At 38.7% G+C, this 20,455-nt stretch overlaps 2 protein-coding genes across 7 annotated transcripts in view; one reads left to right on the top strand and one right to left on the bottom strand.

The window, feature by feature from the left end:
• The window catches only part of tmprss3a (transmembrane serine protease 3a), a 42,568-nt gene extending 37,880 nt beyond the window's left edge, over window positions 1-4,688 (top strand). For all 5 annotated transcript variants that reach the window (XM_067443382.1, XM_067443385.1, XM_067443386.1 and 2 more), the window contains 2 exons: window positions 3,939-4,091; window positions 4,559-4,688. In XM_067443382.1, coding sequence (XP_067299483.1) covers window positions 3,939-4,091; window positions 4,559-4,603 — 198 coding nt within the window. In that variant the 3' untranslated portion in view covers window positions 4,604-4,688. The remainder of the gene's footprint in view (window positions 1-3,938; window positions 4,092-4,558) is intronic.
• A 709-nt stretch (window positions 4,689-5,397) lies between these two features.
• pknox1.1 (pbx/knotted 1 homeobox 1.1) lies at window positions 5,398-19,631 on the bottom strand. Of its 2 annotated transcripts, none has more exons than XM_067443387.1 (11): window positions 19,495-19,631; window positions 17,279-17,390; window positions 16,238-16,368; window positions 15,475-15,646; window positions 15,209-15,379; window positions 14,997-15,111; window positions 10,691-10,788; window positions 10,478-10,606; window positions 10,312-10,388; window positions 9,107-9,270; window positions 5,398-6,143 (listed from the first exon to the last, which is right to left on the bottom strand). In XM_067443387.1, exons 2-11 carry the CDS (start codon window positions 17,330-17,332, stop codon window positions 5,953-5,955), a joined length of 1,302 nt encoding a protein of 433 aa, XP_067299488.1. In that variant the 5' UTR covers window positions 17,333-17,390; window positions 19,495-19,631; the 3' UTR covers window positions 5,398-5,952. The 2 variants fall into 2 exon arrangements, with proteins under 2 accessions (XP_067299488.1, XP_067299489.1); XM_067443388.1 differs by having other exon boundaries at window positions 10,478-10,594.
• Window positions 19,632-20,455: the final 824 nt, after the last annotated feature.

The following is a 20,455-nucleotide window of genomic DNA, read 5'->3' as shown; positions in this document are numbered from 1 at the left end:
TTATTATTTAAAAGAAGAAGGTAATTTTTATTATTTTGTCAGTCTGAATTATTTTAGTCCCAGTCCGTGCGCAGCTGCCGGGCCAGACGGGCCTGAAACGTCAGATAAAGCGCACAGGCTCGCGACTGGAGGAATACATATGCCTACAAATCAAATGCTTTGGTAAAGTCACACAAATTAAACATTGACGTTCATGTTGCACAAAAATAAACACTGAATGTTGTTGTTGTGGTTTTTAACAGTGGGTCATAATATAGCTTATCTTGTCAGTGCGTTTTGTGGTGTTAGGAATTGTTTTCCTGCGCATTTTCCCACTAACTCAAACGTGCGTACACCACCTCCTGAGCTGGCGTAGGATTTGAGCGCACCGTACGCCAACGTCCATATTGATAAATCTCAAAGTCACCGTGGTTTTGGGTGTACGCAAGGTGTACGCTGGAAATGTGGTGTATGCACTTTTGATAAATGAGGGCCAATGAGAGCATGGACCCATCATGCCTTTTTACCCCTGTGCAGGCTGGTGGTGGTGGTGTAATGATGTTTTCTTGGCACACTTTAGGCCCCTTAGTGCCAATTGACAATAAGTTCACTGTACTAAAATGGCCTCCATCTTTGGGATGTGGTGGAACGGGAGCTTCGTGCCCTGGATGTGCATCCCACAAATCTCCATTCAACTGCAAGATGCTATCCTATTAATATGGGCCAACATTTCTAAAGAATGTTTTTAGCACCTTGTTGAATCAATGCCATGTAGAATTAAGGCAGTTCTGAAGGCGAAAGGGGGTCAAACACAGTATTAGTATGGTGTTCCTAATAATCGTTTTATATGTGAGTGTACACCCATCAGGCATAACTGACAGGTAAAGTGAATAAGTAAGGGATAATGTACACCCAGCCGGTTGTTATCGCAGAATAAACCCCAACAGAGTGATCAGGACTTGCATCACTCTGAAGGGGTTTATTCTGCGATATCAACCGGCTGGGTGTACATTATCCCTTACTTATTACACGGCTACTAGTCTCAAATAAATAATTATTAGACACAAAATATTGTCTTGAGATTAAATATTTTATTAGCTCTTACGCAAAGCTTCCGCGAAGAAAAACAGTTCCAACCTGCTTTAAGCCTTTATCTATTGCTGAAGATTTGCCATATGCCCTTGCTAAATGTTGAAAATGAATGCTGAAAGGATTAGTTCACCCAAAAATGAAACCAAGCCTATGATTTACTCACTCTCAAGTTATTGTAGGTGTATATGACATTCTTCTTTCAGACAAATACAATCGGAGTTATATTTAAAAAGTCCAGGCTAATGTTAATCCAAGCAGTAGTTGTAGTTGTGTTTGAAGTCCATAAAAAATGCAGCTGTTCATCAAATAACGTGCTCCACACGGCTCTGATGGGTTAATAGAGCCTTCTGATTCGACTCGATGCGTTTGTGTAAGAAAAAATATCTATATTAGAAACGTTATAAAGGAAACCTGCCTTGAAGTCTTCCATTGTAACCCACGGCTGTTTAAGCCACAAGATGGCGCCAGCGTTAAGCATAGAAGTAGTTCCGGTCAAGATAACTCGTATGAGCGGGTGTTATCTGGAAATAACATACCGCTGGAATGCACGATTGACCAATGAGAATCAAGTATTTCACAGAGCTGTGTAATAACACTGATTATCTCTTCATCACAGCACTTGTTAGTGGGTGGGATACATTAGGCCGCTGCAAGTGAACATTTTGTCCTTAAAGTTGATGTTTTAGATGCAGGAAAAATATGCAAGTGTAAGGATTTGAGCGAGTTTGAAAAGGGCCAAATTGTGATGCTAGATGCAGTGGTCAGTATCTATCAAAAGTGGTCCAAGGAAGGACCAGTGGTGAACCGCCGAAGGTGATACACGTGGTGAGCGAAGGCTGACCATGTGTTCCAATCAAACAGACGAGCTACTGCTCAAGAAGTTAATGCTGGTTCTGATAGAAAGATGTCAGAATATGCTTTGCAGTTTGTTGTGTACGGGGCTGCATAGCCGCAGACCAGTCAGGGTGCCCATGCTGACCCAGCCACTGCCGAAAGTGCCAACAATGGGCATGAGCGCATCAGAACTGGACTATGGAGCAATGGAAGAAGGTGGCCTGGTATGATTAATCACGTTTTCTTTTACATCATATGGATGGCCGGGTGTGTGCATCGTTTACCTAGGGAACACATGGCACCATGATGCACTATAGGAAGAAGGCAAATCAGTGGATTCACTGCTTTGGGCAATGTTCTGCTGGGAGCCTTGGGTCCTGCCACAAAGCAATAATGGTTCAGGGATAGTTTGAGGAGCACAACAGGTTTGAGGTGTTGACTTGGCCTCCAAATTCCCCAGATAACAATCCAATCGAGCATCTGTGGGATGTGCTGAACAAACAAGTCTGATCCATGAAGTCCCCACCTCGCAACTGACAGGGCTTAAAGGATCTGCTTCTGCATGTTGGTGCCAGATACCACAGCACACCTTCAGGGGTCTAGTGGAGTCCATGCCTCAACGGGTCAGGGCTGTTTTATCAGGGCGGCAAAATTAGGACCAACACAATATTAGGTCATAATGTTATGCCTGATCAGTGTATGTGACGCTGTAAAATTAAGTGTTACCGTGACAGCATATGCCTGTGCATCAAGTTACATTTAACATTTATATTCTGGATAATTCTTTTTGAAAAAGAAGTATAGAGAGATTATTAGAGAATATAATGGGCTACTTTAAAAGAATATACTTAAGTGCAATCTGAATGTAATGTTTCAGACACTTAACTGCAGGTTATTGCAATTAAATGAAAATGTATCCTAGTTATAATAAATGCATTTAGCTGAACTTTTTATGACAAGTAATTTCATAATTACTGCTATGCACTGCCAAGCATTTAACTAAAGCTTTATTGTAATTCCTACTGAAACTTGTTTTGTGTATTTAAATATATAACATATTTATAATGATTATTTTTCAGTTTAATGCATCTCAAATATATTAGCTTGTAATATCAAATAGCACACTACAGTTACAATTTTTAAATGGAATTTTATAATGTGCTAATCAATGATTGATATATGTGATAATCAACATATCAAAATAAGTGTTTTGTGACATGTGACTTTTTTATTGACTTTCTCCCCCATGACATATTTAGTAATCATCATAAATTAGGTATCATTGGCTTAAGGGTGCACTTTGTAGTATTTTTGCAGTAAAGTATACAAAAAACACTAGGCCGGTGTTATATATTTTGTTCAGTTGAGTATATATATATATATATATATATATATATATATATATATATATATATATATATATATATATAATTAAAAAAACACCCGTAGCAAATTACAAAAACAACAGTAAATAAAAAATAAAATTAACATTAATGACAGACAGGTATTTAATTGGGCTGCTGAATGCATGGATGTAATATTTGTGACACATATCCAGTTATTACCCACCTGTTTACGTAGGCTACACTTAAGCCATAACCGACTGTGTTCATGCGATGGACATTTTGACATCAGTGTGCACGTGTATTTGACTATTCAGGAGCAAGGAGAACTGATCACGCGTACAACAGAGAGCGCTTTTGTTGTGTCATTCATCGCGATTCCGCTTATCTCGCCTTCACTAAGTATACAGAATTGTAGTTGAATTGTAGCCAATTTTGTAATACGACGGTCTTGGCTGTATTCATTTAGAATTATATTCAACCCGCCAAAGTGGCTAGTGGGAGTGTCTGCCATACCCGCCACAGCTGAAATCTACCCGCATTTGGTGGGTATTAATGTCGAGCCCTGTTAATATTACAATATTACTGTGCGAGTAAGCATGAGACGCTAGTTTAAATCAAATATCTGAAGGACATACAGTAAAATGTTTTGGTAATCAAAAACTAATTGTGTGCCCATGCTGGTAATAGGGTGACAGTGGTGGACCACTGGCTTGTGAGGATTCCTCTGTCTGGAAATTGGTGGGGGCCACAAGCTGGGGACAAGGCTGTGCCGAAAGCAACAAACCTGGGGTTTACACACGCATCACACAGTCCCTCACCTGGATACACCTGCAGATGGAGGTCAGGATTGTGATCTTCGTGTCTGTACATTTCTGAGTTTAGCTGTAGGCTACGTGAGACGGCCTCTTTTTCCCCCCTTAAAGCTGCTGTTCGTAACGTGTTGAAGATTAACAAAAATGATATAATGAGAATGTACATGAATCCCTTTCCAAACACTGTTTTTGTCCTACCCTGAAGCATTATGGTACACTTATAGTAAGTGTTTTTATTGGGACTATTTCAGGCCAGACTGGTAGGTATCACGGTGGAGGAGCACAGGTTTGAAAACACGGTTTGGAAAAAGGGTTCTCGTTGTACAGTCTCATTAAATACTTTTTGTAAAAAAAAAAAAGTTACAAACAGCAGCTTTAAATACTTCATTACAAAAAAATGCATGCAGGGCAATTTATCACGTTCACACAAGTAATTCTGGCGAATCAGTGCCATCTTGTGGTTAAATTAAAATTTATTTTTTTCTTTTCATATAGAGAGAAGAAATGCTGAATCCCTCTACTATCAGCTCTGACTATTGACAGCCGTACATAAGGAATCAAGCTGGAAGAAATATTATATTACATGCACTCAAATCTGGAAAAAAATGATTTGGTGTATGTAGTGTTGTACAGTACTTGCTATTGGTTTAAGAAATACATCTGATGTGTCATGAGTACTTAGAAGTGACAATGTACGCATGTCTAATGCAATAAATAGGGACAAAAAGGGACAAAGGCCACATCATTGCAAAAATTATTTTCATAGTTGCAAACCTTTGTAAAGCTTTAATGTTATACTATAGTAGTGTTTACAGGAATTAAATAATTGTTAAAAACAGCACAGTTAACAACATTTAATGTAAAATGGTGACAAAATATTCACACTTGACCTTTATTTGACTTTAATATGGACATTTTATGCCAGCTTCATTTCCAAAGCATCTTTCATAAATTTGATTGATATGGGAAGCTTTGTACACATTTAGATCAAACTATGTTCGCCTATAGAGCAAAAGCAACGAGTCCCTCTGAAACGAAGGAACATCTTCAGCATAAGGACAACGATTACTGGAAGAGACTTCGATTTCACTGATATTCCTCAATTTAGTCAACGTGTCAGGCTTTCTGTGCTTATCAGCATAATAGTTTTACAAAAGAATATGTAAGGCATTTTGTAAGCGAGTGTTAAAACCAATTTACATATTTAAAAATGGTTTATAATCAAACACATTGTTGGTTTTTCTTTCTAAAAAATGCAAGTCATCCCCTGAAAACAGGGCATATGAGTATAGTTTCTGTACATAAATATTCCCTATAAAACACAAACTAAAAAAAAAAAAACAACACTTTTTTTTTATTTTACAACATTCATATATAAAAATAATCTCTTTTCTCCTTAAACTTCGTTGGAGCCTCTCTACAAGCGTGAGCATACTGAAGAAAACATGAACATGCAGTGTGAATAAAACCAGCACAACGACAAACTCTTAAATTCTTGGCATTCAAATGAGTTAATATAGAAAACAAAATCATTACCAAACGTTCACTTAAGAAGCTTAAAATCTTTCCTCAGTGTTCCATTTTTGCAACCTTCTTGAAGTATCTGTATAAAAGTGCACACAGTTGCACGTCGTCTACGCAATAAAAACAGGTGCTTTAATGCAACTCCTCACACACGGCGCCTCTTAGCGACGCTGTGCTCTCTGTAAACTGTTCGTGTGTGTTTGTGTAACGTATAGGCCAACATACAGTACTCTTTTTTTTGTAGTGCACAAGTATCAGCTTTGCTGAAAATCTACGAAGGGACTGGATCTCTTGCAACAAGCGGCAAGTGCAAGTTTTCCGATGTAAATGTAAGCATGCAGTGTGTGACCTGCAATCCGCGTGGCTTAGTCGCTAACATCTAAACCCAGCCCGGTCATGTTGGCAGATGACAAATCTGTGTCGTCTTCATTGCAGCTGTCATCGGTTTCATCCTCGCTGTGATTTCCCATCATGACTTGCTGCATGGCAAGGGTCGCTCCGTCAGATGAAAGTGCCTGGAAGCCATCTACATTCATCCCCACTGTAACCATACTACCTGCACACAATCACAATACACATCCCGCTATCAAAATCCAGTAGGAATCTGCAATATGAGACCAAGAAAATGGAGATTATAGGTTTAAAGGCCGCGACGCACCAAGCTGACGTTAAAGAACTAAGGGCGATGAAAGCTGACTGTAACTAGGTTTCTATGCAAAGTTGCTAATTTAACTTGTTTGCAAAATTGGAATATCGAATAGAACAATTGTGAATTTATTTTCCTTTATTTTACCAGGAAGTCTCATTGATATTAAAATTTATTTTACAAGAAAGACCTGATGAATGAAGCACTGTTTCCATCCAGTGAGTCAGAGAACAAAACTGTCATGAAGTAAAATGGAAGTTTCTGCAGTAGAGAAGCCACTGTATAGTCATTTTCATATATAGTAAATTATTTGTGCACAGACGAAATGCAATAAACAAATTAACTTGGCAGATGATGCCGTTTGGGAATGCAGTAAGACGGTTCTGGGAGGAACCACTTCGACGACGACTTTGTTCAGGCATTTCAGAAGCAGTGCAACAAGATCAGTCCCCTGGTTAGTCCAGTTATAAATGTCACGTCACAGTCAATTGATTTTTTTTTTTCTTCCAAATGATGACAAGTTTTCAACACAAGCCAAGCAAGTTTCCATCAATGCGCATTTTGGGATATTGCATTTAAAAAACGCTTGGATGGAAATGCTGATCATTTTGCCTTTATGTGCATCAGCGTTTCCATCCACAGTTTTTTATGCAATATCCCAAAGTGTGCATTGATAGAAACTTGCTTGGCTTGTGTTGTCGCCTCATGTTGGCTAGTCTCAAGCTGTGCTTGAACACACCAAAAGGACTACAGGCGACTGTCAACTTGAATGTGCGTAAATATCTATTTCAGCAGGTATCAAGTCTATATTCTTGAAACCGAAACTAGGACTGCAGATATATCAACTGTGAACACAGTGGCTCTTCCAGAGCATTTTGAATATCATTCATGCTTATTTTCTTCATTCCAGATGACTTGAGTTATGAAAATATTCTCGCATTAGAATGCTCAGGTGAGATGACATACAATAACAACAGCCTTCTGGCTGTGGCATCCGCTCTTCTTTGCTCGCTTTCATCACTACCTTTTATTCTCGTGCGTCATTTCTTTGCTTTCACTAAGCTGAATCGCTGACCAGAGTCCTCTCTCTAACTGCTGAAGCATGCAGATTTAACATGTTCAGTCAGCCAAAAAGCCCCAAATTGGGTCTGACAACTGCAGAACCACAAAAACTGGGCCAGCCCACGATCAATGACAGCCTGATATTGGCGGATGGCCAACCATTAGCTTGGTGTGTCAGGGCCTTTAAAAGGTTAGTTCACCCAAAAAATTTTATTCTGTCATTAAAGGACAACTCCGGGGAATTTTTAAATTCAAGGTCCTGTTCTTCGCGATCCCATCTTTCAAACTTTAGTTAGTGTGTAATGTTGCTGTTAGAGCATAAATAATACCTGTTATAAAATTATAAAGCTCAAATTTCAATGCCAAGCGAGATATTTAACAGAAGTTCCCTTTCAAAGCCTACAGCGAACGGCCGGTTTGGACTACAGCAGGAAGTGCAGGGATGTAATGACGTCACTAGAACCGTTTGTTGACTAACCCTCCGCCCACAAGAATACGCAAAATAGGGGGCGTGGTCTTGTTGCTCTCCCACATGGAGAAGAGCACACATTCAGTGTGAGAGGCGGGACCTTTCTGGGCAAAGTGCGCTAAGCTGCTGTCCAATCACAACACGGGAAGCGCTGGCCCAATCAGAACTCGTTACATATTTCTAAAGGAGGGACTTCGTTTTTAGGACAGAGGAAACAGCGCTGTACAGATAAGTCAATTGTGTGAAAAATACTGTTTTTTTTTACACGCGAAACATGAACTCATGTTATATTGCACACTGTAAACATAATCAAAGCTTCAAAAACATGAAAAACGGGACCTTTAATCTTGAGCGTTATAGCTTTTTTGAGTACAGTCTATAGAAAAGAAGAAAAAAAACGGATTGGTGCTTGCAACACAGAGTTATTACAGTTAATGTCCAGATGCGTTTAGCCACTTAGCCATTGTTTAAATTCACGCCTTTCCGAATTGTGGCAACAGAATGCGAAAATTTGCAGCGAACACTGACAAGGATGACTACTAGCTTACAGACACAACACAGGGGGGCTGGTTGAAGAAAAATATCATTCCGTGGTCAAAGACGGGTGCAACCACTGTGGAGGTAATGTAAACTTTATTATTTACACACACACAACGCTCTTTCCAACTGGACTTTTTGCCTTTTTTTCCGGCTACAGCTGCGTTCCCACGGGACTTCAGCGCGAGACTACAGCTAGCCGTCTAAAACACTATTTAGGTGAATTTAAGCAATGGCTAAGTGGCTAAAAGCATCTCGTTGTCATGTAAGGGACCTGTTCATGTTGGATAGACATTTTAATTGCATTATAATTGTTTTGTGTTAAGAGGCACAAAGACACCCTTTACGTTTATGCCCCCATAACTGCCGTTTTAGCTGAGTGGGAGCTCTGGGCATTAACTGTAATAGCTCTGTGTTCGGAGCACCAATCCTTTTTTTTTTCTTCTATAGACTGTACTCACAAAGGTATAACGATCAAGATTAACTTAAAATTTCCCCGGAGCTGTCCTTTAATTACTTAATCTCATGTCGTTCTAAACCCGCAAGACCTTCTTTCTGCTTCAGAACAACAAGAATACTTTTCATGTGCAACCCCATCGAAAACATTAAATTCTTTTTTGTCTTTTTGTTTTTGTGCACAAAAAGATGTCTCGTTGTTCCGAAGATGAGTGAAGGTCTTAAAGGTTTGGAATGACATGAAGGTGAGTAATAAATGACAGAATTTTTATTTTTGGGTGAAATAACCCTTTAATTTGGGGCCATGAGATCATGAGTGTTGTAAGAACACATTATTTTGAGAAAGTACCATCTGGCATTGTGAGCTGCTGCTGGGTTCCAGACGAGGCGATGGTGTCGGACCAGAAGCGGTGTAGTGGACGGCTCTGAGCAGTCTTCTTTTTGTTTTTAGATGACTCTGTCGAGTTGGCATCCAGCATCGGCTGCAAGATCCGTCTTCGAGCATTAATAAACCTGCAGGACAGTCCCAGTCAGTATTTTACATTACTTGCTATGCAGGTCACACACGGTTACATCATGAATGAGCAAAACATGAGAAAGATGATATTTGCGATACTGTGTGAAAGCCTGTGTCATAAAACACAATGTATTGTTCAAATGGTAGACAACTTAATAATGCTGCCTTTCTAGGGTAACTCATTTTGCCTAAAAGGCAGTATCAAATATAATCTTAGTGGCGACAATCCCAGAACTCATTGTGTCAGGTGCAATGGAAGAAAAAAAGAATATATATCATGATAATATGAATGACAGAGAGAAGTAGTATTTTCAAGTGGGAAACTCTGGACGATACATGAATTGTAAGTTAGCAAGTTGCATGTGACTTGTCAATTTAAAAAATATAAAACAGATAATGCTTTATAAAATATATAAAACCTAGATATAGAGATTCATGCGTGTTAAGCAAATCTGTAGAAAATTGTAATTAATGATTTTGCAAGCGATTTTAATTTTACATGCTATATTTCAAGTGTATTAAAGTTGTGATATGTGGAACAGCTAATAAACAACAAGGGAATCACTTGACTTCAAAGGTTTACTTTATGTAACAGACAAATTTAGTTTTGGTGTGTGTAAGTAACAGAAATGAATTGACTTTGAATTAAATTGTATTTATTTTGGTATACTGTTAAATATTTTGCTTTTCTTGTGCTATTCATTATGTTTAGGACTTTAATATGTTACATGTCATAATTAATGCCCAAATCGGAGCAGGATGGGGCAGAGGGTGCCATGTGAACAGAACAGAAGTTTTCATTTCTTAAAACAAAATATTGGCTATAAAATGCATCAAAAGAGGTTTATAATTATACAATATTATTTGACAAATCTGTTACGATACACAATGTATTTGTATGATTATGTTATGTGGATAACATATCCTGCAGAGGGTGCCAACGGCCCGGAAATGTTTGCGGTTTGCTTATGTTGTTGATACTGTGTAGACAAATCAACCAGCTAGGTCTACTTTGGGTGATTGCTGGATTAACTTACCAATTGTTGACTTGGAGTAAAGTCAGGTTTGTTTGAATTGCAATTTGCTTTTTCTCTTCTTCAGTGGGATAAGGGTGCTAGATACAGAAGTTGAACAGTAGAGTGTTTAAGAATTTATACAAGGTAAAGAAACAGGTTGACTTTAAACATTGGTTTGCCTACTAACCGCAATGTGCTGGAAGAGCCAGGAGCGCATTACATTGGTAGCCTGTTTGGGGAGAACGCCACGCTTGTTTTTAGGCGAGTTGTCGTCTCCCCCGAAGAAACTCAAGTCCTGATTGAGCTGAAGTTGGAACTACAGTGAGTACAAGCAGTAAATGATCAATGAATCTGCCTGTGATCTGTGTGTAAATGAGAACAGCTAAAGTGTAATGCAAACCTGTGAGTTCTGGATATGTATTGTTCCAGGTGAGATGGCTTGTGTCACCACTTGTCCCTGTGGTGTGACTACAGTCACTGGCTGGTATACTGTATTGCCTGCACAAAAAGGAGAGTGTATTTTCAATCAGAGGAACCATCATTTCAAACAAATAACCACTGATGCCAATTACATTCAAAATGTTCACATGTACGATGCAAAATCTAGTAAAATTGTTGTTTTATTTTGTTAAATAATGAAGGCATATTAGACTATGGCCAAAACTGGTACTGCAATCACTTTCAAACGATTGTAGAATGGTGTATCCCCTCTCCCCCCTGACTCGAGGTTGTCAGATAGTCTGCAGGATCAGCAGGAGCGTTTGTAGATGCAGCTGTGGTAACTAGAGCAGAGCTGGCAACCCGGATGCCCAAACACTACTGACTTTGTGATTAGTCCATAGGTGGAGGGTGGAGCTTCAGGCCAAAACACAACATGTCAACGTCAACATCAACATCAGTTGAGGGCTGCAACAACAACTTTTACATGACAATATCCTGGCCGGACTACTGTTGTCAGTAGTAATATAAGTATTTGAAATTAACATGATTTCTTAATGTCTAGAGACATAGCAGGGCCATTTTATAATTAATTGAAATACATTTCTTACATACAGTTCTTTTAAATAAACAATGTAATGTATGCACCAATAATAAATGTGTACGTTTAAAGAGCATATTGCAGGTTAGAGACGCCAGTGAGTCAGTGTATAGAAAAATAATGTAGGACCTAGATTTTCTTTAAAATATACTTGTAAATACGCTAATAAAACTTTTTGAGTCGTTTTTGCGAAAAAATGTTACTTCCGCATCAAAACATGCGCAAACCGGAAGTGACATAACGAGAGGGAGTGCGGTGACTTTCAACCATATGAAAACAATGGATCACAATGGCATTTCGGACGCTGTGGAAGTTATAAATGTTTATTAATACTCATATGGCAGACCACAGCCATGCAATTATGACACACAATAAGGGACAGGCCAGGATTAGACAGAACAACAATCAGAAGAGAGGATTTGAGTTGTTGTGTGAGGAGAAACAGTGGAAAACAGAGCAGGTGAGAGAGTTGGCTCATAACATTATACACTAACACTGTGGTCAGATTACAATACTTCGCAGATAATTATCATGTATCAGGCAATCGCAAAGCTGCTATTGGTCATCTAGGAGTATTGATACCAATATCAGAAACTAATAATAAGTTCAGACCATCTAGCTTAAGTCACACTCGCTGTCCACATTAGACGTTAAAGCCGGGCGTGGGGCGTAACGTTACCCGGTGCTGTTTTTGCTGTCATACGAGCTCGCAGACGATGTTTTTCTCTCGCGTGGACATTGTGGATGTTCGTATCCTCGTGGCTCGCAGCATGTGAGGAAAAACACAACGAGCCGAGCACGTTTCTCGCACCTCCCTCTCTCACAATATTTTTTAAACATACAAAATCAAAAATTCGGGAGTCGGCTCGATTTTCCCCAGCATGGCTGTCCCCAATTGCCAAATCATGCACAGTAATGTCACAGGCTAGATCTATGAGTATTATTATGCTATAGCTCAGTTGCTGCAACCATACAGTGCATTTTTACACACACACACACATACATACACTCTCTCTCCCTCTCTGGTTGTTTCTGTTGAAAGGGCTGCTCTTCTATGATTTTCAACAAATCATTTGCACACAAGTAATGTTTTCTATCTAAAGCTAGCAGCAACATTGAGTCTCTGTTTTGAGTGTCCAGTCTCTGTTTAACGCAAACGCTCGTGTGTATGTGTTCGCCCGGATCGCCTCAGTTACGGTGCTCAGTTCACGCGGTTTCTCCGAGCTGAGTCTGACAGATCCGTGACCGACCGTCACACTCCGCCGCGGCCAAGCCACAGACAGTATAACGTGTTATTGTGATCCTTTATTCACTCATTCTGAGTTATGGGTTTATTTTGTGCCGATTCACCACCGATAGTGTGAGGATGATGTTTTGAGTATGTATTTGAGTGAACGATGTACATATATATATGATAATCCACGGTGTAAAGTGAACACACACCGCCGCATGTGTCAAAGCAGATGCAGAAGTGAAGTACAGTCTCTGTACTATGTATGTGTGTATATGTGTAATATACTTCACTTCACTTCTGCATCTGCTTTGACACATGCGGCGGTCTATATATATACACGGTCGGTCGCGGATCTGTCAGACGATCAGCTCAGAGAAACCGTGTGAACTGATATAGATATATATATATATATATATATATATATATATATATATATATATATATATATATTACACCATACTAATACTGTATTTGACCCCCTTTCGCCTTCAGAACTGCCTTAATTCTACGTGGCATTGATTCAACAAGGTGCTGAAAGCATTATTTAGAAATGTTGGCCCATATTGATAGGATAGCATCTTGCAGTTGATGGAGATTTGTGGGATGCACATCCAGGGCACGAAGCTCCTGTTCCACCACTTCCCAAACATGCTCTATTGGGTTGAGATCTGGTGACTGTGGGGGCCATTTTAGTACAGTGAACTCATTGTCATGTTTGAGCTTTATGACACGGTGCATTATCCTGCTGGAATTAGCCATCAGAGGATGGGTACATGGTGGTCATTAACAAATGAACATGGTCAGAAACAATGCTCAGGTAGGTCGTGGCATTTAAACAATGCCCAATTGGCACTAAGGGGCCTAAAGTGTGCCAAGAAAACATCCCCACACCATTACACCACCACCACCACCAGCCTACACAGTGGTAACAAGGCATGATGGATCCATGTTCTCATTCTGTTTAAGCCAAATTCTGACCATCTGAATGTGTCAACAGAAATCGAGACTCATCAGTCCAGGCAACATTTTTTGTCCGTCTTCAACGGTCGAATTTTGGTGAGCTCATGCAAATTGTATCCTCTTTTTCCTATTTGTAGTGGAGATGAGTGGTACCCGGTGGGGTCTTCTGCTGTTGTAGCCCATCCGCCTCAAGGTTGTGTGTGTTGTGGCTTCACAAATGCGTTGCTGCATATCTCGATTGTAACGAGAGGTTATTTCAGTCAAAGTTGCTCTTCTATCAGCTTGAATCCATCGGCCCATTCTCTTCTGACCTCAAGCATCAACAAGTCATTTTCGCCCACAAGACTGCCGCATACTAGAAGTTTTTCCCTTTTCACACCATTCTTTATAAACCCTAGAAATGGTTGTGTGTTAAAATTCCAGTAACTGAGCAGATTGTGAAATACTCAGACCGGCCCGACTGGCACCAACAACCATACCACACTCAAAATTATTAAATCACATTTCTTTCTCATTCTGACATTCAGTTTGGAGTTCAGGAGATTGTCTTGACCAGGACCACACCCCTAAATGCATTGAAGCAACTGCCATGTGATTGGTTGATTAGATAATAGCATTAGTGAGAAATTGAACAGGTGTTCCTAATAATCCTTTAGGTGTGTACATACATTATGTTTCATCCTTCTATTTTTATGCACATTTTGGGATATTGCATCAAAAGCTGCTGAATGGAAACGCCAAGATACTAAAAAATTTGCATAAAAACAATAGATAATGCTTTAGGCTTAGGGTACAATTCTCAGTATTAACTAGCTGCTTATTAACATGCATATTTCCAGGATATTGGCTGTTTATTAGTACTTATAGAGCACAAATGAATGTCGCATTCTGCATGACCACATTCTACATCTCTTAATCCCTACAGTTACTACCTTACTAACTATTAATAAACAGAAATGAGCAGTTTATTGAGGTAAAAATCATAGTAAATAGTTAGTGAGAATTGGACCCCAATGTAAAGTGCCCAAAACATATGCGTACGTTTGAGTGAGATAATTGTTTCTGAACTTTTATCCGATAAAAAAAAAAACTATGATGGAAACATATCATATAATCATATTACCAAACCAATTCCCCAAAAAACACGTTGCACAAAGGAACGGAAAAACTGGACTGCCCAGTGGACCAATCTTGTTGCACAACATCTGAAATGCTGTTTTGTTTGTTGTTGTGAAATGCCTGAGAAAAGTCAGTCATCAGTGTTTCAGTATAATTCACTCCCGGATTCTTACATGACTGCATTCACTGGATGGAAATGGATCTGTAAATGCTACATATGCATATGATCTTAACACCATGCAGCTCCTGTTCTGTTCTCCATCAGAAACAAATTACTTCTGGCATGTCTTTTGTCTGAGAAAAAGTGAAAAAAAAGGCTTTCCTACTGAAGTTTGAAACCGAAGAACTATGTACCTGGGACGACTTGTGATGGATTGACTGCTGTCACTGTAACATTTCCTTGTTGAAGACCTGGTGAGGGCATCACAATGCCCTGGGGGCTGAGGGCACCTGAGAAAGAGTTGGCCAACTGCAAAACAATAGATTCATTAATAAAAAAACAACAACAACAAAATCTCCTCAATGTACTTGCTTTGAGTCTATAATAAGAGGGGAAAGGCACTTACCTGGTCATGGACTGGAGAGTATGGGCTGCCTGGTTCTCCACTCAGTAGTGTCTCACTGTTCATCTTGGTCTTAAGGCAGGAAATGTAACGGCTGCAGAAGTCCTTGCACAGGTCACTAACTTTCTCGAGCTCTAACAAATGAATCCTCAACACCTGGATAGCCTTGACCATCTGATAGCAAAAAAACACATTGAAATCAAGATCAAAGCTATAAAGGTAAGGTATACACAGTAATATTAGCTATTTTGACACCATCTCTCTCTTACCAAGTTATCGACATCAGGGTCTTCACTAAAGAAGGCTTTGCCCTCTTTCTCCTGACTGCGGACAAAGTTCTCAATGTCAACATCAAAACTGGCAGATGTCACACAGTCAGAGCCCTGAGTCGACTGCTCACACTTCTCAAACAGCAAAGCCAAGAGAGGGAAAAGGGGATGTCTGTAGTGGAGAAGAATTATGTGTAAGAGACAAAACGGTCAATGGTGGTATTTACATATCCAGCATACATTTGAGTGGGAAACACACTACCGTTCAAACGTTTAGGGTCAGCAAGATTTTAAATGTGTTTGAAAGAAATCTTATGCTCACCAAAGTCACATTTATTTGATCACAAATATTGTAAAAACCGCAATATTGTGAAATATTATTACAATTTAATATAACTAATTTATTGCTGATGCAAAGCTGATTTTTAGGCATCATTACGCCAGTCTTCAGTGTCACATGATCATTCAGAAATCATTCTAATATGCAGATTTTCTGAACTTGCTTATTAGTAACCATGCTTAATATTTTCATGGAACACATGATCATTTTTTTCAGGATTCTTTGATGAATAGAAAGTTTAAAAGAACAGCATTTATTTGTAATCCTTTGTAACATTATTCATGTCTTTACTGTTGACCAAATGAATGTGTCCTTGCTGAATAGTATTTCTTTAAAAAAAAGTAGTTTAAGGGTAGTGTGTATTTATAGAATATACAAGATTTTACTAGAGAGCTTGTGAGTAAATTCAGACAATCATGTCACCTATATATACAGGCTTTATCGAGATCCATTTGTGTTTGTGGTTCAGAGGATACAGGGCTGCCGGAGCTTCCGTTGTTTCCATTGGCAAAGCCCTTTTCAAGGTCACTCTCCGACTGCTCCATTACCTGCATCTAATCCAAGAGGAAACAGAAAATAATGATTTCCTTTCATATACTAGGTCCTAACTATTGTCTTGGCAGTTAGATTTTAGCATTTGTAGCTTAATGTCTCTATAATGCTTCACGATGTACTCACTAACAGATAAGCTTGACTGAAAATGACTATAAAAAAATAATTTAAAATGTTGATTGTCAGCTTCAAGAAGTCAAATGAAGTCTTTAATTTCTATTAATTTTATTTGAGGCTTAACATTTTTGTCAAATTTAAAAACCTGATTTGCGTGCTTTTGTTACTTTCTAGCAAGATCTAATTAAATGTTGACTGTCAACGTCAACTTCAGGTCAAACCAAACATTTACATTTCTATTCATTTTATATGAGGTTTGTGATTTTTACAGTTTAAAACATCCTCCCCTGGTTTCACAGAAAAGGCTTAAGCTAGTCCCAGACTAAAATGCATGTTTGAGCGGTTTTAACTGAAAGAAACTTGCACTGACATATCTTAAAATGTTAGTGCCATTGTTTTGTCTCAAAATATTCACCCGTAATGTTTTTATCGAAGACCTGTCTGTAAAATGCCCTAATTGAAATAGGCCTAATCTTGGTTTTATCTAAGTCCTGTCTGTGAAACCAGACCCATTTGAGATACACACACACATTTTTTTTTTTTAGAACAAAAACTAAATATTGAATGTTTAAAATAAATAAAATATTTTTGGGTTGGCTGGTTGAACTTGACAATTTAGTCAACACTATATTATGTTTAAAGAAAAAGCAAAAAGAAAATGGGCTGTGATTATTCCTGGATGCTGTAGAAAGAGTGTAAATAAATACTGTCAACATTTTAAAAATAACTATTAAGCATTTCTCAAAAAAAAGAAAAAGGAATGGAATATTAGTTTGACACTTGAATCACGTCTACCTGCTGATCTCCCTCTTGATATTTGTCTATGGACACAGACTGGGCAGCCATCATATTCAAAGTGGCCACTGCCAACACTGGGGCATTATACGGGCGGGCAGCAGGAAAGGACCTGAAAGCAACCACATGTAACCTTTTTTCTTTCTTTTTTTAAGTTCTAGACAGAAACAACATTATAGTTTTTAATGAATGTGTAAACCCTTTTAGAATTGATACTGGTCAATTTAAACATATGGCCAAGGTTTTTCTTCTTTCTTATTATATGGAGTTAATTTAAAGGAGAATGCATAATGAAAACTTATAAAAGGAAACATAAATGTGTTGATATTGAAATTAAATGTTTTGTAGAGAGCATGGGGGCCACAAGGGAGTGCTATGGGGCCTGTGGAAAATAAATAAAGGTTAAAAAAACAAAAACAATTCAGAGTTATATCAGGGCCTTATACGACTGACAGGCTACAACGTTTGGAGTAAAAAAAATCCTTATTTGTGTTCTACTGAAAGAACAGTCACCTATATCTTGAATGCCCTGGGTGTAAGCAGGTAAACATCAAATTTGCATTTTTTGTGACCTATCTCTAATAGGAGTTGTGTGCAACAAGTAAACACAGTAGATATTGTAACCAATTAAAAAAAATGTCTTTTGATAAACATCACATTTGTGTTCTCATTTTTTTTATTGCTCAAGTAAAAATATTGAACAGTCTTCTCCTGTTTCCAATTATTATGCCACGCAAAATGAATGGCAGCAAACCTACAAGGTTTACATAAAATAATAAAACAATAAAATAAATTAAGCCCAGCTCAGATGAGAAAAAATATGCAAAAGTAATGTAATGCAATAGTTACAACATAAATTTGCAATGCATTACTTTTAAAAGGAGCTTTGCCCAACACTGTAAAAAATACTATAAAAATAAAGAATACAAATAAGTAATAAAATATTAAAATACAATTAAATAAATACATCTAACAGTAGAGTACAGAAAAGATAATGTATTACTACTAACCATATTTCCCATATATTTGTATACATTTTCCACAGTATTAACTGGGTCTCTATATATGAAAACATTTACAGTAACGTTAGGTGCATTTAAAATTTTAGGATGGGGGCCACTCACACGAGAATGATCATATTTGGTAGCATCTATTAAAAGACTTAAAACCCCTGCTGTAGAGCGCCATTTCATGCTATAAAATAAACATTCACACACCCACTACTAGCACATCTCTGGTGGGCACGAATACTTTATTTATTTTACGTTTCGAGACTTTACGTTGTTGCATGTACCATTTTTAAAGAATCACTTTACCAATATGCATAGCGTTAACGTAAATGCTGTTAATTATCCAGCACAATACCCTGCAAAATTATGCTTAATTCATGTATTGGCAAAGCCATGTAAATCAATCTTAAACAGAACGAATTTGAGGGTTATGTGTATAAACACACATGTATAAACAAGTCTAGCTAAAGCATTGTTGGTGTGAAAAACGAGATGTGCAGCAAAACAGAAAAATTACAGCCAGTCGGCTATGGTCTGTTGCTTTAGCTACTGACTCTTGACCAAACTTTGGAGAACAATAAAACACCGGTCATTGTAGCCGAAACGTTAACATTATTTGGGCTCGTTACAAAACGTAGTAGCGGGAGCTAAAGTAGAAAACGCCATGTTTCTCTCTGTAGCAAACGAACAGAGCTGTTAGCTCGTGCATTAGCACGCTAGCAAACACTGGGAGCGAGTCGCTATAGCAGCAGACAAGGCGCGTGCAGCGAGCGCCAAACCGCAACACCATCTAAGCTACAATGCCTCGCGTTTCGTGCACATGACCGATGTCCTCGATGTGAACGCAGTGTAAAAGCCGTTAAGGTGACATCTATTTGTTGTTAGCTTAAAAACCTACTAGAAGCTATGAAGGTAGGCCGGAGACAGTTGTCTCGCGCTCATCTGGCCTGACTGAGAGCTGCTAAACACGGGCCTTCACTCAGCGCTCGCCCTTGCTAGAATGAAACCTCCTGTCTATTAAAAAGCCGACATTTTTTTTTTACTTTACAGATTTACAGGGCAAGATTGGCTCGACTGTCCCATGCAACTCCCATGAGCCCCTAACAGCGTATGCTCTCTTTCACTCAGCCCCGGGCATTTTTGTGTGTTGCTCGGATTGTTTGATTGATAGGGAACGGAAAAAGACGAGTTTGAGTGACAGCTTACCTGGGTGCCAATCTTCGTCACACTGACAAGCGGCTGCAGCAATCGGGATCCGCATTTGTCGCGCTACGTCATCACGCAAGGGGACGCACGACTTTCAGCTCATGAATATTTGCGCTGAGGGAGGAGAAGTGACGCGAGGCAAGGCGAAGTTCTCGCCCTCAGCGAATATTTTAAACACTCCCCGTTATAGTACAAGAAAAGGGACAGTCTGTACCATTATAGTGCAGTGTAATTGTTTGTTGTACCTAAAATGTCTTTAAATTCCTAAATAAATAAAAAAATGCAGGGTTTTTTTTCTTCTGCAAGGCTGATGTGCATGCAATAAATGGACAGACAGACAGAGACAAACAGAACGATAAATGAGGACAGACAAAACAATAGAGACAGACAAGAAGATATAGAGACAGAGACAGACAAAATGATAGAGACAGACAAATAGACAGACAGAACGATAGAGACACAGACAGAACGATAGACAAAACGATAGTCTCAAACAGATAGACCAAACAAGACTGACAGACAGAACTAGAAACAGACAATGATAGACACAGACAGAGAAGACAGACAGAACGATAGAGACAGACAGAATGGTAGACAGACAAAACAATAGACTCAAACAGATACACAGAACAATAGAGATAGACATCAAACAGACAGAATGATAGACTCAAGATAGACAGAATAATAGACAGAACGATATAGACAGAACTAAACAGACAACGATAGACACAAACAGATAGACAGACCAATAGACAAACAGAACAAGAAACAGACAACAATAGACAGAGACAAGACAGATAGAAATACAGAAAGATACAAACAGACAGACAGTATGAACAAATTATACACACAGAATGAGAGATAGACAAAGACAGACAGAGAAAGATAGAGACAGATGGTTCAATGGGAAGTTGTCTTTTTATAACTTTTTGTATTCATTTGTTCGTTTTAAAGGGTTGTG

The sequence above is a fragment of the Pseudorasbora parva genome, chromosome 5 (genome assembly GCF_024679245.1).
Source record: "Pseudorasbora parva isolate DD20220531a chromosome 5, ASM2467924v1, whole genome shotgun sequence".
In the NCBI taxonomy this organism is placed as follows: domain Eukaryota; kingdom Metazoa; phylum Chordata; class Actinopteri; order Cypriniformes; family Gobionidae; genus Pseudorasbora; species Pseudorasbora parva.
The sequence above is the reverse complement of the archived record's forward strand: the minus strand, read 5'-3'. Positions and strand labels throughout refer to the sequence as shown.